Raw genomic sequence first — 27240 nt, 5'->3', positions numbered from 1 at the left:
ACGATAGAGACGCGCGGCCTTCCCCGCACGCGCCGGAGGGTCGGAGGGCTGTGGGCGAGGCGAGCGGCCGGCGCGGGCCCCTGGCGGGCGGGCGGTGCACCCCACGGCCTGGCGCCACTTCTGAGTGCCGAGAGTTCGAGTCCCGCCCCTACTCGGGGGCGGAGCTGGGTGGTACCTAGTTGCGCCGCACTAGCTCTGGTCGCATCCGGATGCTTGGCCCGGAGCGAGGCTGCTGAAATCTCCCCGATACAGGTCCCAGGCCTGGCTGCAGACGGATCGGATGAGTGCCCAGCTCAGCAACAAAGTAAAGTGAAGGGGAATCTTTACAGGCGACCTAAGGCTGAACTGGGGGTTGGGGTGGGGAGGGTGGAGATTGGAGGTGCGGTGGCGGACGTCGGAGAACGCGTAGGGATGGGGAGGGCGTGGGCTCGGGAACGCCTTAGGGGTCTGGACGAGGCGCGTGGGAGCCTGTGGCTCTCAGCCCTCGGCCAGCCTCTGCGTCCACACAGGGCGAAGAGCCTATGGGAGACTGTCACCGGGATGGCAGCTGTGTCCCAGAAATCACGGAAGCCCCAGCCCTCCAGGCAGAGAAGGAGGAGGGCGAGGGGACCGGAGGAGCTCCCGAGTCAGGATCCCAGCCCGGACTCTACAGCTACATCAGGGACGACCTGTTCACCTCGGAGATCTTCAAGCTGGAGCTGCAGAACGTGCCCCGCCATACGAGCTTCAGCGACGTCCGCCGCTTCCTGGGTCGCTTTGGCCTACAGCCCCACAAGACCAAGCTCTTCGGGCAACCTCCCTGCGCCTTTGTGACATTCAGCAATGCCGCTGAGCGGGACAAGGCCCTGCGTGTGCTGCACGGGGCCCTCTGGAAGGGCCGCCCGCTCAGCGTGCGTCTGGCCAGGCCCAAAGCAGACCCCATGGCCAAGAAAAGACAGCGTGAGGAAGAGAGCGAGGCATCGGCCACATGCATTGCCGACGTAGTCACCCCTCTTTGGACTGTGCCCTACCCCGAGCAGCTAGAGCAGAAGCGGCTGGAGTGCGAGCAGGTGCTACAGAAGCTTGCCAAGTGAGTGTGGGCCTGGGCTGCCCAGGGCACCGTATCCTTGGGGTCTGCCTGGTTTCTTGGGGTTCTTGTCAGGTACTAGGCTGTGTTGCCCGTGGGAAGGAACATTGGGGTGTTAAGGGAACGCTCCAGGCCCCCCCACCCCCGGGTTGGGAGAGGGCTTGGGAGTGGGAGAACTAAGCCCCCCACCCATACCTCTGCAGGGAAATTGGGAGTACCAACCGCGCCCTGTTGCCCTGGCTGCTCTCACAGAGGCACAAGTACAACAAGGCATGCTGCCCACTGGAAGGGGTCAAGCCGTCGCCCCAGCAGGTCAGGCCTGGGTGGCGCAGGCACAAAGCCTTGCCCTGTCCTAAAGAGAATTCCGCCACTCATCTCCCCCTCTTCCTGCTTTGCTCTTATTCTTGGCAGTCATCACTTGAGTGTCCCCTGTCACTCATCCCTGGAACTGCTGGCCCCTGTGCAGGTTCCTTAGTGTATTGCCACTCCCAAGGGTGGATGGTCAGGATAAGGTCAGGGTGCCTCTCTGCCTCCCATCTCTCTCCCCGCAGACTGAATATCGTAACAAGTGTGAGTTTCTGGTTGGCATCGGGGTTGATGGAGAAGACAACACAGTCGGCTGCCGCCTGGGCAAATACAAGGGTGGGACTTGTGCTGTGGCCGCTCCTTTCGACACGGTGCACATCCCCACGGCCACCAAGCAGGTGGTGAAGGCTTTCCAGGAGTTTATCCGGTGAGGACTGGTGAAGGGGCAGGGGGCCTGCTCTGGTGTACGGGTTTAAAGGGGGGGAGGCCGAGCACTGAGATGAGGGAGCCTGTTGGGCAGACGGCAGTGGCTCACGGCCTCTGTGGCTCCCCCAGGTCCACTCCATACTCAGCCTATGACCCAGAGACGTACTCGGGCCACTGGAAGCAGCTGACTGTGCGCACCAGCCGCCAGGGACAAGCCATGGCCATTGCCTACTTCCACCCCCAGGTCTTGAGCAGGGTGGCCTTGCTCCGGGGGAGTGTCCGGGCCAGGGGCACCACAACACAGCTCAACAGCTTCCTTTCTATTCCCTGTTCCAGAAACTCAGCACTGAGGAGCTGACGGGGCTGAAAGCTTCCTTGGCACACCACTTCGTGGCAGGGCCAGGCAAGGCCAGCGGGGTGACCTGCCTCTACTTTGTGGCGGAGGGGAGACAGCGGTGAGGAGCCCTCATGGGGTGCAAAAAGGGTGGCCTCTGCCTGGGCTGAGTACTGACTCGCTCACCACCTGCAGAAATACGCCCAGCCTGGAGGGCCTGGCCCTGGAGCACGTGGCGGGGGACCGCCACATCCGAGAGGACCTGCTAGGGCTGACCTTCCGGATCTCCCCGCATGCCTTCTTCCAGGTAGTCCTGACCTCGGGGAGGCCCCGCATGGCATTTCGGTGTGTGTGGGACTATAGGCTGAGGCGGGAGATCTGAGCCTAGGAACAGCACCCAAGCCGGGGGGCAGGGTGGTGTTACCAGTGTGCAGTTTTGACAGCCCTGGCCTGAGCACTGATGGTGATGCTGCTATGGACGGGGGTGGCCCAAGTGTGGAGAGGAGATTGGGAGAGGTCACTTGGCCTGGGCAGGAAGGGCTCAAGGGATGGTCTGAGCTCTTGGGAACTAAAGGGGCGCGCGGGGGTAGGCTGACTGGGGTGAGGGGCCTCCTGCAGGTGAACACCGCCGCGGCTGAAGTGCTGTACACGCTGATCCAGGAGTGGGCGCAGCTGGACTCGGGCAGCACCGTGCTGGATGTGTGCTGTGGTACTGGCACCATTGGTCTGGCACTGGCCAGGGTGAGCATCTTACCCCACTGCCCCGCACTGTTACGTGACTCCCCACCCCAGGGACCTGCCCTGGAGTGGGGTGCCATGGGCTCCTGTTCTTTCCTGGCTTCAGAAGGTGAAGAGAGTTGTGGGGATTGAGCTGTGCCCAGAGGCTGTGGAAGATGCCCGGGTGAATGCCCAAGAAAATGGTGAGAAGGTGCAACACAAATTTGGGCTCCCAGGGCCCAGGGGAGGGGCACCCCAACCCAAAATGGCAGACGGGTTCCCTTGCAGGCTTGGGTGCACCTGACAGGGCTCTCCCCGCCTGCAGAACTGAATAACGTGGAGTTCCACTGCGGAAGGGCTGAGGATCTGTTGCCCACCCTCGTGAACCGACTAGCCTCCCAGCAGCTCATAGCTGTCCTGGACCCGCCCCGAGCTGGCCTGCGTGAGTACCCTGGTCGGGCGGGGAGGCCCAGCATCGAGATGGAGCCACGGCCTTGCCTAACACCTTCCAGCCCACCTCTCCCTCTTCAGATTCCAAAGTGATCCTGGCCATCCGCAGAGCAGAAAACCTCAAGCGGCTGTTGTATGTCTCCTGCAACCCCCGGGCGGCCATGGCCAACTTTGTCGAGTGAGTGTGGGATGAAAGGACCCAGCCCTGCCCCCCAGCCCCCCAACTGGCTGCCCCATGTAGCTGATCTCATTTTTACCTCTTCCCAGCCTCTGCAGAGCCCCCTCTAATCGGGTGAAGGGCACCCCGTTCAAGCCAGTCAAAGCTGTGGCTGTGGACCTGTTCCCACAGACCCCACATTGTGAGATGCTTATCCTGTTTGAAAGGACTGAGTACTCCAATGGTGGGGCTCCAGCACCCTCAGAGCCACCGGCCCAGCCCCCACCAGGACCTCCGCCTGACACCTCACAGGAAACTGGGGCCTCCACCTCTTCGTAGGCCTTGGGTACACAGCTTTTCTAGATCTCGCCCGTGTGGATCGCAGGGCTGCGGCCACAGCACTCCAGTATGTGCCTTGCCTGGGATGCTTGGAGGTGGCCATCCCTGTGGGCTCCCTCCCCAGTTCTCTTTGGGCCAGCAGGACCACACTGGCCACAATAAACAGTTTTTGAACTACAGATCTCTGGCGTGTTGAGAGCTTCAGCACACAGGGTCTTCCGTGCCCTGCAAAATGGCAGGACCAGGCACATCTCTATCACCCCGTGGAGGTGGGCTCCCCAGAGCAGAGCCCCAAATCATCAGCACACCAGGTGTCAGGGCATGGTTGGACAGCAGCCGTGTCACCAGATGTCTGCTTTGATGCTTTGCCAAGAGTACTTGTGGGTTATAAGCACAAGGCCAAGGGATAGAGAGATACTACAAAGGGCCCGAGCTCCTGAATTGATGTGAGAGAGCCAGGTTTAATTTGCAGCAACAGATTGTCTTCCAAAGTGCCCCCCCCTCAAAAAAAAAAAAACAAAGTAGGGGGTTGCCGCAGCTGTCCTCCCTATCCCAGGTGCCCCCTATTTTCCCACAGCTACTGGGATGACTTCAAGCCTAGTCATATCCCCAAAGCTGGCTCTGAAAGGTTCCTGTGGGGACTAGGGATGGGCTGGGCAGCATCTGGGAGAGGTTCTGGCCAGCTGAAGAGATGTAACCCCAGCCTTCCCCAGGAGAATAACACACCAGCCATTCCCTCTTGGACATTTTGCTTTATGCATTCAGAGAATCAGGGCTCACCCTTCCAGCTGTGGTCCAACTGTGCTTGGGAGGTAAACAGGCCAGAGCTGTCCTGCCCCCTGCCCCCACATGTGGGAGAACAGTGGACTTGGCTGCCAAGGCAGGCTCCCGCTTTAGTAACAGGTGCACACAGCTTTGGTTCACGATGGCACATCTGGCTGTTTTGAGGGTGAACAGTCATGATCAAATGATTTTTCACAGCAGCAGACAGGAGGCAAGATCGAAGCAGTGTCTAATTATAGCAACTTGATTGGAGGGTACTGTTTTCTAAAGGTCAGCAGAACGCTGACCCTGGTCACATGGGGGGGGTATGCTGTAGGTGGCCCACAAGGCCGACAATCTGTTCTTGGAAACAAATGCCATCAACACTACCCACAGGGGAAAAGGTGGGGGCAGGGAGCCAATGCTGACTACCACCACCTCATACAAGGGGGTGCCCAGGGCCAAGGGCATGCCCATGTGCCCAGGCCTCAGGCAGGGCCAGCTCTACCACACCTGGCACAGCAGCTGCCTGCAGAACACAAACTGCAGGGCAGGAGCAAGCAGTTGCCAGGCCTGGCGGCCTGGGGTCGCCATCCCCCAGGAGCATTCTGCCGAGCTCCAGAAGAGCGCCAGTTTGTAAGCAGGAGGGATAGTGCTGAAGGTCTTGTTTCTTCTTAAATAAGTCCACATGCTAAAATGCATTGTTTATATCTGCTACATGATTCCAAATCTATCTTCTACTCTCACTGTAAAAGTTTCTTTCCAAATGCTAAAATATCATAAAAGCTTTAAAAATCGATGGGTGGACAGATGGACTTGACTGTGCAAAAATCTTCGGTAAAAAGTTGCTAGAGGCCAGCGAAGGTAGGAAGCCTCCATGTCTAAGAAGGCGTTGCTCTCAGGCAGCGAGACTTCCTCAGGAAGTCAGGCCAGTAGTCCAGCCAGGGCCAGGGCATCGGTCAGAATGAGACTGGCAAGCCACAGTCACACTGGCAACGTATTTGAAGGCAGAAGAATACTCGCCTTAGAGGTTTGCCTGCAATCTCTGAAAAGAGTTTAATTGCTAACATTGTGTTTATTTTAAACCAAAAAGATCTGAAATCTTCCTAATGTTTTCAGAGAAAAGGGGGAAAACACAGCAGGCAGCGTAGGGATCAGGGTGCCAGTGTGAGTCTTCTGACCAGGTCCCTGTAGTGGCCCGTGAAAATACCCTGGATACAGGGGACCCTGGGACTCAGCTGTCCCTATCTCATTTCATCTGTCGTCCATCTATCACTTCGTCAGTTCATGTCATACTCTGAAATTCATGAAACCCTTCATAAAAACAGTCTGCAGCAAATCCATACAAGCAGAAGTTCACCTGCATGGTCAGGCCGAGTCCATCCCTGAACACATCCACTCACACCTATGGGCAGGCCTCCCAGGAAGTGCCGTGCACCCGGACGGCCCTGTGCACCACTGGAGCCCCAGCCGCCGGGGCCGTGCTGCAGACACGGGCCGCAGGGGAGGAGCTGACATGGGAGGCCCGCGGCTGCAGTGAGCGGTGTGGGGTCTCCCCGGAACGCCCGGCCTGGCACCTCCCTCACACGTCCACGGTGCACAGGGGCTCCCCTCCGGGCTGGGCAGATGCCACGATAGACATCTTGGGCTTCTTCCGTGTCTCCTCCTAGAACAAACAACTGGGGTTAGCGAAGCCGGCAAAGTGAGAACAGGTAGCCCAACCTCAGGCAAAAGGCTCTGGGGAGGGCAGGGGTGCAGGGGCTGACTGGTATCAGGAGGCATCTGCAAAAGGACACACAGGCACTGCATGCCAGGCTGGAAGGAGCAAAGGCCTGAGAATTGGGATGGACACCTCAAAGGGATTAGTCACCAGGGACAAGCCACCTGAGTAGCTGTATGTGTACTTGGGCACTGTCGGCATGGGAGATGTGGTCAATAGTTGGTTCCCCCATCCCCAAATGTCACAATATGGTCTAGGAAAGGTAATGGAGGGGGCCTGGCAGGGCTGTGCACTCACCCTCTCCTCTGCCAGCCTCTTCATTTCCTCTTGCAGTTTACTCAGGATATGCAGGTTGGGCTTGTTCTTCTTGGCATACTGCTGCAGTTCAATCACACTTTTGTCTGAGGTCTCCTGGGGAGCACAGGGTCTGGCTCTCAGGAATTGCATGGCTCCGATTACCCCACCAACCTGTGTCTGGTAGGCCAACACAGCACAGGACACTGAACAGTCCACGGCTTCCCCCAGTGTTCTTGACCTCAGCAAGAAGTCTGCTGCACTAGACAAGGGAACCCTGAGCCCTAATCAGCTCCGTGCTTGCCTCAGACACAGGAGATGAGAAGTTGGACACGGCTGTGTACACAACCCTCAGATTAAAGTGAGCAGAGTAGGCCCTTATTCAGCAGGAACAGTACACTACAGACAGGAGAGGCCCTAGCGCAGCGCCCCAGCTGCACACTGGCCCCTGACTTCCAGAGCAATCCCAGAGCACAACCACATGTGGCGGAAGGAAGGAGACCCTAAAGTGGCCTGCTGGCCCCTGGTTCTAGCCCTTGCCACCCCCAGCTCACTAGGGCTCCTCGCCCACTGGCCAAAGCCTGCCCTGTGTCCTCAATCTCTGCCCAAGACACTGCCAAAAGCATGCAGGTACCTGCAGGCAGAAGTTGGACCTCCACTGTAACCGCATTTTCTTAACATGTAACCTGGAATTTCCTGAGCACCCTGGGGTCCTGGCCTCACTTCGCCAATCCTGCTTTGCACACTCAAGAGTAAAGGTGTCTTCAGGAAGAACTTCAGGGTCCCTAGTGTGACCCTCTGGGTCATCCCTGGCAGCCCCACCCTCCACAGGCTCTTTCCTCTAGTCTCTAGGGCATCAAAACCCAGACCATTTTCATTTTTTGATAAAGATGGGAATGGGGGGTGCAAATAAAACATAAAACTCACCTCAGAGTTCTTCCCTCTACCCCAAAAAAGCATTCAAATCTAAGAGTATTGGTTTAAATCTGGAGATCTTCCCAAAATAGATGACACATACAAGCTGTTTAAAGGGAAACTGGTGTTCGCAGCCAGGGAAAGCCCCATATGCTCCCTTTCCTTCGAGCCTAATAGTGGGTGTCCTCAAATTAGCACTAGGGCTGAGCACTGCAGGGAGAGGGGGAAGGCCTAGCTCCTGAACCTTCACACTGACATGCACCCTCCACCCCGCCTTGTGGCTCTGCCCGGAGCCCCTCCCCAGTCAGTGAGGGCTCCTCCATGATGGAGACACACACGAAGATGCCCACCACCCCCACCACCGCCACTGCCACCACCATCACACTGGCCTAGCAGAGACTCAAACCCTATGGCAACAAGCTCCCAGACGTCTGCTGTTTGGGGGCAGGGTGGGAGGACAGGGTCTGATTACCTGCTTGACCATCTTGCTGCTTTCCCGGCCGTACATGCGTAGTAAAGACCCCCAGTTCTTGACATGCGGATGCAGGAGCTGAAGGATTTTCTGAGAGGCTAACTGTTTTCCAACCCGCTTATTCTTACCTATGAAAAGGGGGAGGACGCATGGAGAGCAGGGTCACAAACCGGCTGTCCAAAATCAACGCTCCAGAAAGGAGCACAGGTACCATTGCCCATGTCCACAGGGAAGCAGGTGGGGATGAAGTTGCCACGGCACTGGGCCCCCCTGCTCCACTTGGCTGGAAAACAAGGTCACATAACTCCTCCGTGATCGGACACGGACACAAAGTGACATGTCACGGAGCCCGTGGCCAGGGACTGCTCGGAGCAGCTTCCAGGGGGAGTTGTGCATGTGCAAAGGGGAAGAACTGCCCTAGGTGCGGGCTGTGTCAAGAACAACACCCAGCACACCAGAGCTCTAGCGAGAGGGGAGCACGCCAGCTGGCACCCGAGACTCAGTTGTGGCAACAGGATCCCGCCTGTCCCTCCATCCTGCCAAGCTGCTCAAGGATGCTGCTGGAGGGACTGCTGCCAAGGTGCAGGAGACAGAGTCTAAATGTGGTTCTGCAATTTTCTCAGGGCACCTTGCACTCAATCTCTTAATCAACAGTGCTGGTTTCATGTTCCTAATAGTTTTTCTTCTTTCAAAATAGAGTGTGGGACCCTAAAGGAAAGAGTGAGCAAAAGGAAATGCCCTGCCAGAGGCGGGGTGGGGTCAGGGGGTGGGGCGTGGGGGTGGGAGGGTACTAGGATCATTGGTGAATGATAGGATCATTGGAGAATGGGCACTGGTGGAGGAATGGGTACTCGATTATTGTAAACTGAAACCCAAGCATGAAAGTTTTTAAGTCTACAATGGTACCTCATGGTGTTTCACTAATAAAAAAAATAAATAAAATATAGTTTGGGGTGGGAGGGAAGCAGAGAGAGAATACAGTGGGTAGGGCATTTGCCTTGCACACAACCCATCCAGATTCAATCCTTGGCATCCTATATGGTTCCCGAGCACCACCAAGATGATTGCTGAGTGCACGCCCATAAAAACAAAACAATAACAAAAATATAGACATGTGTATATGCATATTATATATATATATTTGTAGGCCTATATGTATGCATATGTATAGAGGCTGGAGAAATAGCAGGTAGAGCACTTGCCTTGCACACAGACAACTTGGTTTTATTCCCCATCACCCCATATGTCCCCTGAGTCCACCAGAAGTGACCCCTGAGCATAGCTGGGTGTGGTCCAAAAACAAAAACAAAATATAGTCATAGGGCCAGATCCTAGCTTGATCCCCAGCACTACTTACGATCCCCAGAGCACCACGAGGGATCACTCTAATGCAGAGCCAGGAGGAAGCCCTGAGCACACCCCAGTGTGCACCTCCCTCCCAAGCAAAAATAGTCACACATCAAAAACGGCCATCCCAGATACCAAATGAGGAGGAGAGTACAGAGAGCTGGGTCCAGTGAGCAGAGAGTGTAATAGTGAGTGTCCCGAGCACCCAGGGCTGAAGGGAGCAGTAGGCACAGAAGGGAAACATGTGTTCTCGGGAAAATGAGCAGACAGAGCCGGGGAAAGGCTGATTCGGGTTCCAATAATACCGAGTACATAGCACAGGTGGTCAGGACACACCATGCTGCAGAGTCAGACAGAACCCCAGAGGGTCGTCCACATGGGGGGTGCCAGCAGGACAGGGAAGGGCGGGGCAGAGAGCCTTACACCAGCCTCGCACTGTGTGCTTGCCACAGGCCATGATGTATTCACTCTTCTGATTTTTACCAGGAACCACTTCAAACTTGATGGATGTGTCACCCATTCCGTGGTTTCTTTAAAAGAAAATGAAGACAAACGGCAAGCATCAGCTGAGGAGAAAAGTTTCTCTGCAGACAAAAGGCTCCCTCTTCCCCACCTCATTTCTCAACTAGGAGGAAGATACTCTTCGAGTTCACTTGACCCCACGGAGTACTGCCCAAGTGCTGGACACTGAGGGCTGCAGTGTGCATAAGTAATACTGCGCTGGCTTGTTCATGGGCCCGCTGAGCCAGAAAGCATGCAGTAGGAATGGCGGGCACCCAGAGAGATGCATTCCTAGCCCCTGCCCTACCTTTTAAGGCACTCGTGGAGGATCTGATAGGGAGACAACAGTCCGGCCTTGCTGGTCAGCTCGTAAACTCGTGAGTCCTCGATACTGATGTGGTTAAAATACTGTAAGACAAAGCAACCTCCCCTTAAGTGTTGGCCCCAAACCTGCAGGGCCATCCCCACAGAGCTTCCTGTGTTACCTCACTGAGCATGCCACACCCTCACCTCACTCTGCAGCACCCCTGAGTGTGTCTGGGCTGGGGCCCTGGTGCAGGGGCCACAGAGCCAGAACCTGATTTGGGGTCCACTTAAGCAGTCAGAATCCAAAGACAACCTTAGGAGGAAAAGTTGAAGACAGTACCAGAGGAGAGAGGGTAAGGCAGACACAGGCTTGGGCTGGAGAGATGGCAGAGGGGTTATGGCATTTGTCTTGAATGTCACCAATCTCAGCTTGGTCCCCAGCACCATGTAAGTTCCCCAAGCACTGCTAGGAGTGACCCCTGAGCAGAGCCAGGAGTAGTCCCTGAACACTGCCAGGTGTGGTCCCCAACCCAAAATAATTACTATCCCCAAAAGTCAGAGAGAGAACAGGGGTTAAGGTGTTTGCCTTACACCCTGCTGACCTCAGTCTGAATCCAAAATACTGCATATGGTCCCCTGGACAAGAATGGGAGTCACTCCAGAACACAGCCAGGATAGCCCCTGAACACTGCAGGGTGTGACCCCCAAAACCAATCCCTCCACTAAAAACTGGCCAGAAACCCCTGAAAGTTCAAAGTCAACAGCAGGGACCAGCCCTACCTGGAGCCAAAGTCATGCTGGCTTGAGAGAAATATCCCGAAGCTAAGAAGGGTGAGTGTGAAATCACATGGGGGTGGAGTGGGGGTGGGGTAAGGGGTGGAGTTCTGCACAAGACACCAGCAAGCCAGTCTGAGCCCATCAACATTCGGGGCCTTCACTGAACTGCCCAGCATGACTGGACTTCACTGTCAAGCTGACAGGAGCACATCACACACACACACACACACACACACACACACACACACACACACACATTCAACACTCTCTCACACAGAGATAGATACTCAACACTGTCTCTCTGTTTCTCTCTCTCTCTCTCTCTCTCTCTCTCTCTCACACACACACACACACACACACACACACACACACACATACACACACACACACACACACCCGCAGGAGGCTTAAACAGAAACTTGTTTCTTTCTTCCCAATTCGGGAGAACAGCAGTCTAAAGTCAGGGCATCAAAGGGCTCCACACTGAGGCCCTTCAAGGAAGTTTTTTTTGCTGTGTCAGCCCTGGGAGACCCCAGCTGTCCTGGGTGCATGGCAGCAGCACTTCCCTCCCTGCCCGCCCCCCATTACAAGCACACTCAGCACTGCAGGTTGAGCTTGGTGTTTGCTCACTGAGGAGGCAGGTTCCCTGCACCTGCATCAAGGAAAAGGGGCTGTTTCTGTCAATTACAGGAGCAGGAAATCTTCCAGGCACACACAGGATACCTCACTTTCAAGCGCCCCTGTCATTATGAACCCCTTTCCAAGGGAAGTCTTGCCACCACACTGGCCCCAGCCCCATGAGCAACTTTCGGAACTCTCCCTCTGCCAGGAGGACCCTCTAGTGCTGGGGACTTCAGCCAGGGCCTCACATACGCAGGGAAGTGCTCTATCACTGAGCTATCCCAGCCCAACAAACCCGTTATCAGCAGCACAGATTACTACTGTTAATCTTCAAGCGGAGTGTGGGGACTGCAGCTCAAGCATGCACCGAGGACAAAAGTGACCACCTAACCATACAGAAGCAGCCTTGGTGGGAAGCACTGGCAGACAGGAAGGCCCCTGAGGAAGCACACAGAAAGCACAACACCTCAATGCACAACGGCAATTCCCGGAGAGCACAAACCAACAGAACTGCCTGGCCGAAGATTTATAGCCAAATAAAAATTCAGGAGCTGAAGCGATAGAATAGTGGGTAGATGCTTGCCTTGCTCATGGCTGATCCGGGATCTATCCCTGGCACTACATATGGTCGGCCCAGCCCCGCCGGGAGTGATTCCTGAGTGCAGAGCCAGAAGTAACCCCAGAGCTTAGCCAGGTATGGAAAAAAAAAATTCTGATACAGATGGTGCCATTGATAATGAAATATTAGAGGAGGAAGTGATACCAAGTATATAAAAGACTTTCAAAAATATCTAAAGAGGAACAAATATCAATTCATTGTATGATCCAGCAGGACCCTGAGAGTAACACTAAAGACTCTAGGTGAATAAAACAAGGCCCGCTCTCCCCACTGCCACTCAACACTGCTGAAGCTCTTAGCAAAATGGTAAGGAGGGAAAAAAGGCATCTACATTGGTAAGAAATCCAACCATTTTCAAAAGTCAAAAAAAAAATCCTACAAAAAATGAGAATGAGTCTAGCAAAGTAATATGACACAAGGACAATGGACAAACAACAGATGCTCTTTCTTTATGCTAGTAGTAAATAGTCAAAAAAACAAAGCATACTCACAGCAGCACTCAACAGCTGAAATACATCCATGTAAATCTCTTGGGGGAGTGTGTGGGGGGGAGGGTGGCAGGACAGTTGAGTCATATGTATAACCACTCTTGCCACTGTGCTTAGAAGGCACTTTAGGCGGTGACCAGATGCCAGAACTAGAGCTGGGGTCAGCTGCAGACAAGGTGAGTGCTTTAACCCCTGTCCTATCTCTTGGGTCCTTCTAAATCTAAGAAAATATCAGTAGGAAATGTGTACTGAAAGCAACCAAATGCCAGAAAAAGACATCAGTGACTCAAAAAACAGGGGCCAAGGATATTACGGCAGGTAGGGCAACTTGCCTTTTACAAAGCTGACCTGAGTTAGATCCCCAGCATCCCTATGGTGCCCGGAGCGACTCATTGAGTACCAGACATGGCCCCAAAACAAACATATAAACAAAAGACTCAAGAAAAAGAGGCAGCTCTGTTGATCAGAAGACTCAGTGTTGTTTGAATATGAATTCTTTCCTAACTGATGTAAAGAATGGACATAATTCCAATCAGAATTTGAGAAAAATCTTTCTAACAATCCATTTTCTAATATTTGCATAAGACAAAAGAACTAATCAAAAAATTTTCATGGTGAGGTTGAGGGGTGATGGGAGGGAACCTGGGGAGAGCGGTGCTGGGAAATGTACACTGGTGGAGGGATGGGTGTTGGAATACTGTATGACTGAAACCCAATCACAAACAACTTTGTAAGGGTCTATCTCACAGTGATTCAATAAAAAAGTAAAAAAAAAAATTTTTTTTTCCAAATCCAGGGATACTGTTCAAATGGTAGCATAAGTCTACCATGGGAGGCCCAGATATTCATGACCCTTAGGTATTTTGCTACTTTTAGTGATTACCTTTCTTTTTTCCCTCTGTGGAGAAAAGTCTGCCTTTTGCAATCATATAGAAGCCATGACCTACAAGAAGGGGGGTTGGAACAGCTCATCAAACTGTTAGCTTGCTTCCTCCTGGCAGTTGAAGACTGAAATATAGAGTTCTCACTTTTGCTTCACTCAATAGTGGCTACATTTAAAAAAAAATAAATAATAATAATAAAGGCAGGCAGGCCAGGGGCTGGAGCGATAGCACAGAGTGTAGGGTGTTTGCCTTGCAGGCAGCCAACCCGGATTCGAATCCAAGCATCCCATATGGTCCCCTGAGCACTGCCAGGGGTAATTCCTGAGTGCAGAGCCAGGAGTAACCCCTAAGCATCGCCAGGTATGACCCGAAAAGCAAATAAATAAAAATAAATAAATAAAGGCAGGCCAGAGAGAGCTCAGTGGGATGAATGCATGCTTTTGTATGCAGGTGGCCCAGGATCAATCCCCAGCATCTCATGATCCCCCAACGTACCACTGAGAGTATTGAGAACTGGGGTAGTCCCTGAGTACTGCTGGGCATGGCAGAAAAAAAAAATATACCAGTACTCCTACATTTAAAAAAAAAAAAACCACAAAATAAATGAACAGGGACCAGACCTGTGGCACTCAGGGGCCACCAGGGCTACACTTGAGGATGCTCAGGGAGTCATGTGGAGCTAGGATCTAACTCAGAGCCTCACGTTCTAGACATGTGCTCTACCACTTCAGTGATCTTCCTAACTCTGATCTTTGGGAGAGCAGGGTTTGAGCCATACTTTGCAATCTAGGGGGGTATTCAGAGGGCCTGGCAGTGCTGGGAAAGAACCTGGTCCTCCCACATGCAAAGCCTACATTCAGCCCTAGGAGTTACTGCTTCTGTAAGTCATCACTCAGAAGAACTCCATCTGGCCCCGGCCCACTGTGAGCAGCATCAGCCACTTGGTCCCAAGTCTCTCCTTCCTGCAGCACCAGTGCTGCACCCCAGGGGCTGGGTTGGCATCTGTGCCAACTCTTGGGTGGACCTTATGCCACTGTAAATGATGGCCAGAAGCATCCCTCCAGGGCGCCACTGGCCTACCTTGGCACTGTCTTCCCCTTTGGAATTTCAACAATGGGGAGACAGATGTTGCACTGACAATGAGGAAACACCACGCACCATAGCTCACACACCGGGGTCCCTCAGGATAGCATGGCCGTCCCACAGTCACTCTCACGACAAAAAACAGACCAATTTGAGTCATTTTAGGAACAAGATAGTCCTTTCTGCAACAACCCATTTTAAAAATCTTGGCAGGGGCTGGAGCAATAGTACAGCAGGCAGGGCACTTGCCTTGCATGCAGCCGACCTGGGTTCGATTCCCAGCATCCCACATGGTCCCCAGAGCACCGCCAGGAGTAATTCCTGAGTGCATGAGCCAGGAGTAACCCCTGTGCATCGCCAGGTGCGACCCAAAAAGAAAAAAAAAAAATCTCAGCAGGCAGCAGATGGAGATCTAGGAAAGAGTGTCATCAACACAAACACCAGCTTTTGACTATGAGTCACTCAAAAAATTTTTTATAAATGTGATTTTTCCCTGAGGAGATTTTGAGAATACCTGCTTTAAGTGGGTTCTGTGACCAAAAAAAAAAAGTTACGAAGAGCACAGAAAACATTAGAAACTTTAGTGCAGTTCAATACTGCATGGGCACCTTGTCGTATTTTATTATAATACTATCCAAAAACATTGGGAAATTTCAAAAATGCATCCAGAAACATTTGTGGAGCAAAAGAACAAGGACCAAAATCTTGTTCCTTCATCAATAATGGCAGAATCATCAAAAATATTTCTTTATAATTCAGGAAATTAAACAATCTGAGGACCCTTTGTTCAAGAAAAATGGCTAATTCTATTGCAAAACAATGAACTTTGTAGTATTTTGACTTAACTCATTCATCGACATCTCTGAGAACCAAGAGCTCACAGCCACTGAAAGAAGGGTCCCTTATGCCCCAGACCTAGAGAGCAATTGCCATCTGGCTCTCTGGCAGCTCAGTGAAAAACCCCCAATTTAGGGTTCTTCTTTATTTGGCTGATTCAGAGTTGACTCAGTGCAAACAGCCCCTTCCTTAGGAAGTATTGGAAATAATCACTGGCAACTGCTTCATATTACTGTTGCCAGAGGCTGTGGTAAGCGTTGGCACTCAAGAGTGGCCCCTGGCAAAGTTTCAGAACCTTCCTCACTCAGGGAATTTAAGGCAATCTGTGGCCTGAACTTGACAGAATTAATCTGGGATAGTCAATCCTGTGGGCTGAACCCCACCCACAGGCTCAAAATGACCTTATCTGAAGAAAACATCTAGTTAGGTTTGTTTTTGAGTTCAGGGGTCATACCTGACCCAGCTCCAGGGCTACTTCTCACTCTGTGTTCAGGAGTGATTCCCACAGTGCTCAGGGAACCAAGCTCAAGCCTCCCAATATAAAGTTTGTGCTCCAGCCCACTGAACTCTCCTGTCCTGTCCCTGATAACAGTCTTTACAAAGGTGAGGGGCGGTTCCTAATCTGGTAACTGGTGTTCTTCTAAAGAGGCAATCTGGAGAGAAACACACAAGAAGGGGGAATCATATGAGTAAGGTAGCCATAGTTAAATCAAAGAGAAAGGCCCAGAATAGATCCTTCCTGTAGTCCCAGAAAGAACCAACCTGCTCTTAGGCTTCTGGTCACCAAAACTGAGAGACAAGAAATTGTTAAAGCCACTCTGTTTGTGATACTTCTCTATAGCAGTCTTAACAGTGACCAACAGCCACTAAATAAACAGTAGCACTGTAGCACTGTCCTCCCGTTGTTCATCGATTTGCTTCAGCAGGCACCAGTAACATCTCCATTGTGAGACTTGTTGTTACTGTTTTTGGCATATCGAATACACCACAGGGAGTTTGCCAGGCTCTGCTGTGCGGGCAAGATACTCTCAGTGGCTTGCCGGGCTCTCCGAGAAGGGCGGAGGAATCGAACCCAGGTCGGCCACGTGCAGGGCAAAAGCCCTACCAGTAAGTCATACAAATTGAAAAAGAAATAAGACAACGCTGAGAAGCAGAGATATCTGTTATGCAGATATCTCTGCCCCAGTATGCTACTTAAAGTTGACGAGTTGTTGGCCCACACCCTACGTGAGCAAGGGTCTGAACGTGGTCCCCAGTACACGTCCACTTTCCATCCCATCCCCACTGGGTATGGCACTGGAGGCTTCTTGGTACTGCTGGGAGTGGCCCTGGTGGTCTCCAGCATTGCTGGACCTGAACAGTACCACAATACTGGGCCTTTCAAATGGCCTGGCCCTATTGGTTAAGTACTGCAGGTTGTGACCCCTGACTCTCCTTGGGAGCCAATATCCTACCACCATAACCAATTAAAAACTAAATAAAAGTCATCAACAGGGCCAGGAACCTAATTTAGCAGACCACTAGTGGTGGTGGGGGATGGGAGGTGAGCAGCAGTTACTCCATAAGAAAGCCATACTAGACAAAGATGTTTTTTAAAATCAGCTATAATGGGCATAAAGAACACTAGTGAAGGGCCAGGGAACAGGCTCAAAGACCTGGAGTGTAGTCTGATCCATAGTACCTTATTATATTCTCAAGTACTTATTTATTTATTTTGCTTTTTGGGTCACACCTGGCAATGCACAGGGATTACTCCTGGCTCATGCACTCAGGAATCACTCCTGGCGGTGCTCAGGGGACCATATGGGATGCTGGGAGTCAAACCTGGGTCGGCCACTTGCAAGGCAAACGCCCTACCCGCTGTGCTATATCACTCCAGCCCCTGTTCTCGAGTACTGATGGGAATAACCCCAGAGACTCCCAAGCACCACCATGTGACCTAAAACCAACAACATTAATAATGCCCATCAAATACAAAGTATGGCTGGAGAGATAATATAGCAGCCAAGGCTGGATAACTGGGGTTTGATTCCCCACAACCCATATGGTTCCCTGAGCTGCCAGGAGTAATCCCTGAGCACTAACCAACAATAAACCCTGAGCACTGTCAGGCATAGCCCAAAAACAAATAAATAAAACTTTACAAAGTAATAAAGTAATACTATCTTTCAAAGTATTCCACATAATGGAAGATAAGGGAACATTTCTAATTCATTATATGAAGCAGGATCACCTGGAAATTAATACCAAAGACACCACAAAAAAAACTAAAAAAAAAAAAAAAAAAAAAACCCTCACAAGCATGGATATAAATATCCTCAGTAAACTCAATCGTGTGCGCGCGCGTGCACGTGCGCGCGCGCACACACACACACACACACACACACACAAGCTTATATGACATGATCATGTGGGATTTATTCCAGGAATACAAGGCTGGTTTAACATACTTAAAAAAAAAATCAATGTAATATAACACCATGTTAAGGAATAATAAAAGGGGCTGGAGTGATAGTACATGGAGCCAGGAGTAAGACCTGAGTACAGCCTATGTTGCCCCCCCCCAAAAAAGAAATTAATTGAAGGTAACCAATAATAGATTTGTTTTAGGATAAAAATATTCTAGAATTAGATTATTATGATGTTTATACAACTCTTAAATACACAAAAGTTAACTGAACTGTACTGATTTAAAGGACAATTTTTGTGGGATGTTAATTGTGTATCAATAAAGCTGTTATCAAAAAGCATCCCTCAAGTAGCAGGCCCTTACTATAATCACAAGATGGTATTTCCCAGAAAGAGTACAGCTAGTTTTAAATGGCTCTTCATATAAAAAACAATCTGACCCACATTAATGGCCTCAAAGGCTCATTCCCACCACAGATCTACGGAAAGTTTATTTCCTTCCAAACACATTAACTATGCACTACTTCTTACCACCCAGGTACGAACACAGGGACAAAAATCTGAGAAAAAGTGACACTGTACAACAAGATTCCAGTTATATATAACAGATAAAGAGAACCACCCCAGTTATATAAAGAGAACCACCTAGAACTTGGATGCTGAAGTCTTCATGCACAATAAGAGGGGGGGCCCCAACCTGCATGACGGGAGGACCCCAACACTCACCTCCAGCTCTTCACTGTCTTTGGGCTTCTCCTCAGAGGTCTGTTTAACAAAGTCAGGGATAAGGATCTCGAGTGTGGCTCGGGCTGTGGGAGAAAACCCAAGGTGAGGCTTCGGGCCCAGTCACTTCCCGGCCTGCGTAGCTGCTCCTGGCCAGGCCGGTGTCCCACGGCTCAGGGCACTCCCTGCAGAGGCCTGAAGAGCATCTCCGAGAGGAGACAGTGAGCAGCCTCACAGGCCACACTGGCCAACTGGCCACGTGCACCTTCTGAGGTACCAGTGTGAGGTGAGGGAGTAGAGCTCCAGGTCCCAGGAATCATGGGGGAGCAGGGCAGCCAGCACAGCAGGGCCTGGACCAAGAAGGGAGGACTAAAGACTGAGCAGACTGTGACCAGTGTGGCAGGAAGAAGCGGCCAACTGGCATACTGTGGAGGGAGTTCCTGTAGGACAGAGGACAGGAACAGCCTGCAGCTGAGCACAAATGCCACTGGGGCAGGAAAGCAGGGTCTGTGGGAGGGGAAGGTGAGCCTGACCCTGGAGCGAACGGTGGAGCCCAGGTGCCCAGCGGAAGGCTGCACAGAAATGGGGGAGCAGCACAGGCCCCAGCCACCGCTCGACACACCAACACTACTCTGTGGGTTTCATCCACCTCATAACCTCAGTCACACCCAGCTGTTGCCTTTCGATCTTTGGGCAGCATTCATTTAATATGGGTGGCAGATCTTCCTGAAGATCAGGCAAGCGAGAGCCCAGAAAAGTCTTGCAAAGGGCAGACACCGTTGTGAATTCTTCCGAGTCCCATCAGCAAAAAACTTACTGACTCCGAGAACTAGTTGTACCGTGATACAGCCAACAAACATCAAGCTTTCTAAAGAGCAGACTTGCTTTGCAAGACAACATGATAAGTGCTGGCCATGAAAGCAAACAGCAAACATATGGTCAAATATACAATTAGATTTCAACAAAAAAACACGAGCTTTCCCAGGGATCTACTATTCTATGTGTAGTAAATAACTGCCCTAGAGGCCAGAGATGGGCATGCTTGTGACATGGGTTCCATCTTCAGCACCACAAAAGAAAACAAAACAAAGATAATCCCAACTCTGTAGTTCAAGGAACTCAGGAAATAGTCTTTGGAAATGTCATAACCACTCAGTCTATTCCAGAACTGGTAGCATGCCCGTGTCTTGCTTGATTTTAACTGCACACCCACTCTAGAATGTGCTCAGCACAATCCGGTTGGCTCTGAGCATACTCCAACACCCTTGAGCAAAGGGGCCAAGGCTGGGAGACTGGCCCAACTGCAGTGTGTGGAGAAGGAACCTCTATTTTTATTTCTCAGGTTTATTCTCGACATTAAATTTTTTTCCAATCAGCATGAGATTAAAAACACTCTGTATTGGGGCTGGAGCAATAGTACAGCAGGTAGGGCGCTTGCCTTGCACGTAGCCGACCCGGGTTCGATTCCAGCATCCCATAGGGTACCCCCAGCACCGCCAGGAGTAATTCCTGAGTGCGGAGCCAGGAGTAACCCCTAAGCATCGCTGGGTGTGACCCAAAAAGCACTAAATAAATAAATAAAGTATTTAAAAAAAAAAAACACTTTGTATGGAGTGGAGATAAAGTTCAAGAGATATGGCACTTGCCTTGCACACAGTCAACCCGGCTTCGATCCTGGCACCCCATATAGTTCCCCGAGGCCCAGTAGGAGTGATCCGTGAGTGCAGAACCAAGAGTAAGCCCTGAGCACAGCGAGGTGTGGTCCAAAAAAGGCAAATTCAAAACAAAATCAAACCCAAGCCTCACGGAATAAAGTAAATCTATTGCCTACCTACTGCCCCCATCCTGGCTCACTGCTCAACACCCCCTAGCCAAGGAGAGTGCAGAGTACACATGTCTCCGACATACAACTAAGTACATTACCAGCTTTATTCTTCGCAAGTTTTTTGCTGCTTGCAGTTCCAGATCCATAGGTCACACCATCAATGGTCACCGAGGCACCAAAAGGCTCACTTGGGTTCTCTTAAAATTAAAATCACTGTTTTAAAACACACTTGCCAAGACATTAAGACATTAAGAGCAGAGTTCACGCACACCATCTGCTCAACGGACAGAAAGGGTAGGGTAAGGGCTGATCAACGAGAGCGAGTCTGATGCTCAAAGAGATCTGGGGGCTCCCTGAGGCATGGAGATGGGCGAGCAAGAGGAGAGCCATGCAAAGCAGGTAACCCACGGGGAATAGGGGCAACGAGGAGTGCCATGCTAGAGGAGAAGAGGGGGGCAGGCAGCAGAGGCGATGGCGGCAGTGTCTGTGAGAGACAGCAGAGGACCGGGGGGCGGGATGCAAAGCTAGACTGAGCCAAAGAAATGCAACAGATCTCCCCAGGGAAAGAAAGACTGGTGTTTACAAAGGTGTGCTAAGAACAGCCACCGAAGGCAGAAGGCGGCCAGGACATGCCTGAGGCCCCATCATCCACTGGGGACACGAGCATGACAGCCACAGCAGGTAGTCTTCCTCACACAGCAAAGCCAGCAGGAGAAACAAGACGGGAACATAGACAAGCAAGAAGCAGCAGAGGCAGCCGCCCCCACGGAGAGTAAACACCCACGAAAAGGGACGGCTTCTCTTTACCCTTCTACTTCTATCTCAGGGGGGGGCACATCTAGCAGTCAGCAACTGCTCCCCAGCTAACCCAAGTGATGGGTGTGCTTCTTCAGGACTGAGATGGGAAAGGTCAAACTTACCACATTCAAAGAAATTATAAACAGGGCGGACCTTGAGGACACGCTGCATGTACTCGTGCAGGATGCAGACCTCCGATTTCCCATTGGGATTAATAACAAATTCTGCAACAAAAAGCATGAAATGAAGCATGGGTATGAGGACTGGCTGAAAGCGAGCATCTGGAGACCTGGTACCATCTACGTTCCCAAGCTCTTGAAGTAAGAGCTTTGCTACTGAGAATATGGTGAATGGTGAACGTCTGCATCACAGGACAAATAAATTCTAAGGACCAGGAAATAGCGCAAAGGGTGGCAGCACATGCCTCGAATGCACTGGGTCCCAGGCTGGATCCCTAGCACAGTTTGGCCTCCTAAGCACCACCACTTATAGTACTGGTAGCCCAGCACTGCTGGGGAGGCCCCCCAAAATGAATAAAAATAAAAATAAGGGCAATTCACATACAAAGCACATATTTTAGACTATCAAATAAAATAAAATCAGTCTGTCAACACTAAAATTTACAAGCCCCACGGGGCCAAAGAGATAGGCAATACAGGGGTAAAGGTGCTTGCCTTGGATATAGCCAACTATGGTTCAAATCTCTAGCACCTCATGGTCTCCTAAGTATAGCTGGGAGTAGCCCCTGAGAATCAAATGTAGTCTAAATCTTTCCCCAACTCAATTAAAAAAATATATATACGCATATATATGTATATATGCATATATGTATATATGTCACTGTCACTGTCCTCCTGTTGTTCATCGATTTGCTCGCGCGGGCACCAGTAACATCTCCATTGTAGACTTGTTGTTACTGTTTTTGGCATATCGAATACGTCATGGGGAGTTTGCCAGGCTTTGCCATGCGGGCGGAATACTTTTGGTAGCTTGCCGGGCTTCGAGGAGGGCGGAGGAATCGAACCCAGGTCAGCCGTGTGCAAGGCAAACATCCTACCTGCTATGCTATCGCTCCAGCCCATGTATACAGATATGTGAGGAGAAAGTTATAAGCACTAGCTCACCTTTCTTTGTGGGTGCATCTTGCACAGACAACGTGATGAGCTTCTGGTTGGCCGGTAAAATAGGCCTTTCCGACTCAGCCTGCTTCCGTTTCATTTCCCGATTGAACTGCCGTCGCTCAGCCCAAGTCCTGAATTTCTTCACAGTAACTTGTTCAAAATCAAATCGCTTTTCCAGGTAGTTTCGGAATTCCTCCAAATCTGTTAAAGATTTACCATAGAGTCAGTCCCACTCCCTCTGCCCAGCTAGCAGGACAGCGACTCACTCCCACAAAACCTGTGGCAGCACAAGCACCTCCTCTTTCCCCAGTCTGTGAAGAAGACTTTGAGGTACAAAACTGAGTGGATGTTGAGGACAGCCTGCAAGTACTCGTGTAGGACGCAGACCTCATATTTCCCATTGGGATTATTAATTAATCGATTAATTAATTCTGCCCCCTATCTGCCAGTTAGATTTATGCAGAGATTTCTAAGACACTGCCTGAATTTATTTGCACCGTCCTCCCGTTGTTCATCTATTTGCTCGAGCAGGCACCAGTAACGTCTCACAACAAATTGTGAGACTTGTTACTGTTTTTGGCACATCGAATACGTCACGGGTAGCTTGCCAAGCTTTGCCTGCAGGCGAGATACTCTCTGTAGCTTGCTGGGCTCTCCGAGAAGGGTGGAGGAATCAAACCCGGGTCGGCCACGTGCATGGCAAACACCCTACCCTCTGTGCTACTGCTAAAGCAGAATAAGAATACAAAAAGAGAAAGGTTGAAAAGAATTCAGTTTCCCTCCTGATATCAAAACAGATCCAGTAGCCGCTATGGGGCTATGCATCCACTGTCTACCATGCTCGGGACAGTCCCTCACCCTCGACACCCCTCTGCACTCACAGAGGCCTTGGGGTTCCTGCTCCCGCCCTAAAGCTCTAGCTCAGGTATTTCATCTCTGCTGTTCAGGGAGGTTCCGGGGACTCCTGATTTTACTGCTACAACTATTCCCGAGCTTTCTCCCCAAGACCACATGACATCTAAGAGATCCCCACTGGTTTCCTGCCTTTTCCTCATACCTCAAGACAAAGGCCCAGCTGAAAAAGTGCAAGGGAGGCTTCCCATGGAAGACTGAGGCATTGGGTTACAAAACAAAGCATCGGCATCTACAGAGAGAGTATACATCCAAACTGCATCTCTGCTTAACGGAAACACAGAACAGGGAGCTTGGAATCAATTGCCAGGGGCATGAAGAAACAAACTATCATATCTTAAATGAAACACTACCTTCCTGTTACGGGCTGGAGCGATAGCACAGCGGTAGGGCGTTTGCCTTGCACGCAGCCAACATGGCCGACCCGAGTTCGATTCCTCCTCCCCTCTCAGAGAGCCCGGCAAGCTACCGAGAGTATCTCGCCCACACGGCAGAGCCTGGCAAGCCACCCATGATGTATTCGATATGCCAAACACAGTAACAACAAAATCTCCAATGGAGACGTTACTGGGCCCGCTCGAGCAAATTGATGAACAACGGGAGGGCCTTTACCTTTACCTTTCTGTTGGGTGCCAGAGAAAAGCACCCACTCACACACACTGAGAAGAGCCAACTTAGATGGGGGAGGGGAGCTTCCCCAGGCTGAGAGACTTGCACGCATTGACGGAGGGGCTGGTACTTCTCCAGCCCCTCCGTCAATGCGTGCAAGTCTCATCCCTCCTGAGATGCCAGTCTCTGACCACCCTCCCCACAGAAGCCTCCATTGCATGCTCTCTAAGGCACAGGATGCTGCTTCCTCCTGACCCAAAGCAGATCTCCCATACCCTGGCAACAGTGACCCCACCCCAGCTCCTCCAGGATGCCTCTCACGGAAGAGCTGCAAGAGGCCAGGGAGATAGTGTAATAGGTAGGGCGCGTGCCTTGCATGCAGTCAACCTGGGTCCAGTCCCTGACATCCTGTATGGTCCCTTGAGCAACACCTGGAGTGGTCCCAGAGTACAGATCCAGGAGCCAGGAGTAAGTCCTACACACTGCTGGGTGTGGCCTAAACACTAAAATAATAATCAACAAAAAAACTAACCCTGAAAATAGGGTCAGGAAAATGGCCTGAAGGATAGCACATGCCTTGAATGTAGGAGTCCTGGCTTTGATGCCTGGCCCCTCATGATCCCCAGTAATAGCCCCAAAACAAAAACTGAGAAATCCTGAAAACACAACATCCTCTTTGAAGGGCCTAAAAAACTGTGATTGCTGAAGACATAACAAAACTGAGCTGACACACACACACACACACACACACACACACACACACAAGCAGGGGAAAAAAAAACATATATATATATCCGCCAACAACTGCAGAAAGTAAGAGGGGAAAGTCCACACAAGGCTAAGCCCATGGACTGAAGATGCTCTAGTACAATACCTCACCGAAGGTGCCTGACCCCAGAACAACTATGACTGACCAGAGGGCAGGTCTCCACGGCAGCCCGGGAAGCTGCAGAGCCTGTCCAGGCAGATTTCCCTCAAACCTCCAGCAAAGTGTAGGTGGACAGAGATCCCTGGCACAGTCCCTTCATCACAGACACACAAGAAGGCGCAGACTACAGCAGCACCCATGCAGAATGGTCAGAGGAGGAGACGGCATTCGCCCCAAAACTTACCCACAGACTCATCTTTGCACACTTCCACTTTGGCCTTCACCTGCCCCAGGGCGCCAGGGGCAGCCTCTGTCCCCAGTGGGTCTTTCTCATCTGGGGGCCCAGAGTCGGTCCCCATGGCCTCGGGTTCTTCCGGTGGGAACTCGAGCTCTGCAGATCGGCTCAGGGGCTTGACAGGGGACACCTCCCCGCTCGGAGTGAGCTCACTGATCTGCTCCCTCTCCTCATTATCCTTCATTTTCTTGTAATGCAGACAAGGAATGCTACTCAGAGGAGGATCATGTTTCTGTGGAGTGAGATCATGACACAGATTAGAAGGAGAACCCGGAAGGCTGAAGCAGTCAACACTTTCCACCGAAGCTTTTCACCCGGCTCTGCGGGGCCACCATGCAGTGTGTGCAGAAATGCAGGTTCGGGCTGAGAACTCAAGACCCAAAATCATGACTGAGGCATCCCCTACCCGTATGCTTCCCGTTCCCAAGAAGTACGGCCTGGACCAGGTGACCACCCGAGACTCTCTGTGTAGGTACACAGGAACTCCAGAATTATGGAATGTCATGATCCACCCGTCAGGCAATGGTTCTGTAGGTGGGCGGCCACGACCTGCACAGAAGAACATCCTACAATCACTTTAAAAACACTGAGAATTGTCTGGGTGTTTTTAAAATTATGACATTTGAGATGCAAATGATTTACCATGTACACCTGAAATCTACATAACGTTACAAGCCAGTGTGAACGCAATACCTGGTTTTACTTACGACACAGGGAAAATAAAAACAGTTAAGTTGTGCAAATACTGACATTCTAAGGGGGTAGAGGCCTGTCCTGGTTCTCTTCCAGAGCTGCCCTGAGCTCTACCAGTAGTTAGATCATATGGGTTTATTGTTACATCTGGTCTAACACAGTACTTCCTAAAGTGGGCAATACTATGACCCAGGGTGAGGGGGCACTGATGCATATGGGGTGTGAGGATTTCAATTAGGGGCTCTGCTTGTTCACTTAAGGGAGGCTACAAGGAACACGGAATGATTTTTCCCCCCTAAAAAGGGGACGGGAAGCCAAGTAAGTTGAGAATCTCTGGCGTAGCCTGTAGAACATAGCAGGAAGCAGTTTACCCCACTCACTGCTGTTCTCCAGCCCGAGATCAGCATACGATTCGAGACGGGATCGGAATCAGCCACTGTGTCCACAATCCCGGCCTCAGCTCCTGCTGCCATGGCTGGTGAACACCTGAGACCATCTGCAATGCCACACTTGCCTTCACCACAGTGGCACCACAGGGACAAGAAAAGCTTTGCTAACATTACTGTTGCCTGCTAAGCACTGCTTCCTGTGACTGAGAGACACGTCTCCACCGAAAATGTGCTGCATACTCTGCTGGCATATAAAATAGTACTTCAAGTGAAAAAGTTGCTAAATCAGTTTTAACTACTGAATTACTACCAATCCATTCATTGCTTTGCAGGCAGTCATTTAAATTAAAATAAACTCAGCCCTAACAGATAACACAGGGGTAGGAAGCTTGCCTTGCACATGAGTGACCCTGGTTCAATACCTGGCACCACATATGAGCACTGACAGGAGTGATCCCTGAACTTTATGACCCCAAAAAACCCAAAACAAAAAACAATAAAATTTAAGAGTGACAAGGAAGTAACTCAGTAGTAATATACACAAGCACTTGCCTTGTGTATGTGAAGCCCTGGGTTCAATCACTGGCACTTTTGAGGGGAGGGGAGGGCAAACTTTAAAAGCGCAATAGAACATGGCTCAAGCAGCACAGCACATAGCTTGCATGCATGATTCAATTCCTGGACTCAATCCGCAATACCACGTTGCCTTTACCTGTACCCCGAACAGACAGGAGTGGACCCTGGTCCCCAAGCACCACCAGGTATGGGGTGCTAGAGTACACACCGCTAGGGTATTTTTGGTGTGGTACTAGAGAGAGAAGTCAGGTTTCATGAATGTGAGGTTAGACACTTTATCAGTCAAATCCCTGGCACTATGCAATTCATCTTTAAAAATCAGGCAGGTGGGTCGACAGCTCAAGTGTCTGAGCACAGGACTAGCATGTATAAAGGTCTGGATTTAAGCCCCGGTACTGCACAGCCCTCCAAGAACCACTGGATGTGACCCTGGTGGTGCCTGTGTACTATTAAAAATGTAATGGTCTCGGGACTGGAGCGATAGCACAGCGGGTAGGGCGTTTGCCTTGTACACGCTGACCTGGGTTCAATTCCCAGCATCCCATATTGTCCCCTGAGCATCGCCAGGAGTAATTCTTGAGTGTAGAGCCAGGAGTAACCC

At 51.1% G+C, this 27240-nt stretch overlaps 2 protein-coding genes across 3 annotated transcripts in view; one reads left to right on the top strand and one right to left on the bottom strand.

Annotated features, from left to right (window-relative positions):
- The first annotated feature begins 46 nt into the window (after positions 1-46).
- TRMT2A (tRNA methyltransferase 2 homolog A) lies at positions 47-3963 on the top strand. 2 transcript variants are annotated; one of them, XM_056120343.1, is made up of 12 exons: positions 47-304; positions 510-1069; positions 1270-1378; positions 1618-1799; positions 1928-2042; positions 2135-2253; positions 2328-2439; positions 2751-2873; positions 2977-3052; positions 3175-3291; positions 3381-3477; positions 3567-3963. In XM_056120343.1, the coding sequence occupies exons 1-12, from the start codon at positions 281-283 to the stop codon at positions 3793-3795; spliced, it is 1863 nt and encodes a 620-aa protein (XP_055976318.1). In that variant the 5' UTR covers positions 47-280; the 3' UTR covers positions 3796-3963. The 2 variants fall into 2 exon arrangements, with proteins under 2 accessions (XP_055976318.1, XP_055976319.1); XM_056120344.1 differs by lacking the exons at positions 1928-2042; positions 2135-2253 and having other exon boundaries at positions 3567-3962.
- A 409-nt stretch (positions 3964-4372) lies between these two features.
- DGCR8 (DGCR8 microprocessor complex subunit) overlaps positions 4373-27240 on the bottom strand; it is a 31153-nt gene continuing 8285 nt past the window's right edge. The window contains exons 4-14 of the mRNA XM_056120342.1: positions 25388-25530; positions 24931-25213; positions 22301-22498; positions 21299-21400; positions 20477-20575; positions 18557-18639; positions 10114-10214; positions 9729-9835; positions 7959-8086; positions 6575-6688; positions 4373-6223 (exon numbers count right to left, since the gene is read on the bottom strand). Of these exons, the coding sequence (XP_055976317.1) occupies positions 6140-6223; positions 6575-6688; positions 7959-8086; positions 9729-9835; positions 10114-10214; positions 18557-18639; positions 20477-20575; positions 21299-21400; positions 22301-22498; positions 24931-25213; positions 25388-25530 (1442 nt within the window). The 3' untranslated portion in view covers positions 4373-6139. The remainder of the gene's footprint in view (positions 6224-6574; positions 6689-7958; positions 8087-9728; positions 9836-10113; positions 10215-18556; positions 18640-20476; positions 20576-21298; positions 21401-22300; positions 22499-24930; positions 25214-25387; positions 25531-27240) is intronic.

This window comes from Sorex fumeus, unplaced genomic scaffold (assembly GCF_029834395.1).
Source record: "Sorex fumeus unplaced genomic scaffold, SorFum_2.1 ptg000043l, whole genome shotgun sequence".
Classification (NCBI taxonomy): Eukaryota; Metazoa; Chordata; class Mammalia; order Eulipotyphla; family Soricidae; genus Sorex; species Sorex fumeus.
The sequence above is the reverse complement of the archived record's forward strand: the minus strand, read 5'-3'. Positions and strand labels throughout refer to the sequence as shown.

Coding starts and splice junctions, on each gene's coding strand:
- TRMT2A (XM_056120343.1), top strand. CDS start 281: ATGAGTGCCCAGCTCAGCAACAAA. Junction 2,254..2,327: donor GTGGCGGAGGGGAGACAGCG/GTGAGGAGCCCT, acceptor CACCACCTGCAG/AAATACGCCCAGCCTGGAGG. Junction 3,053..3,174: donor GGTGAATGCCCAAGAAAATG/GTGAGAAGGTGC, acceptor CCCCGCCTGCAG/AACTGAATAACGTGGAGTTC.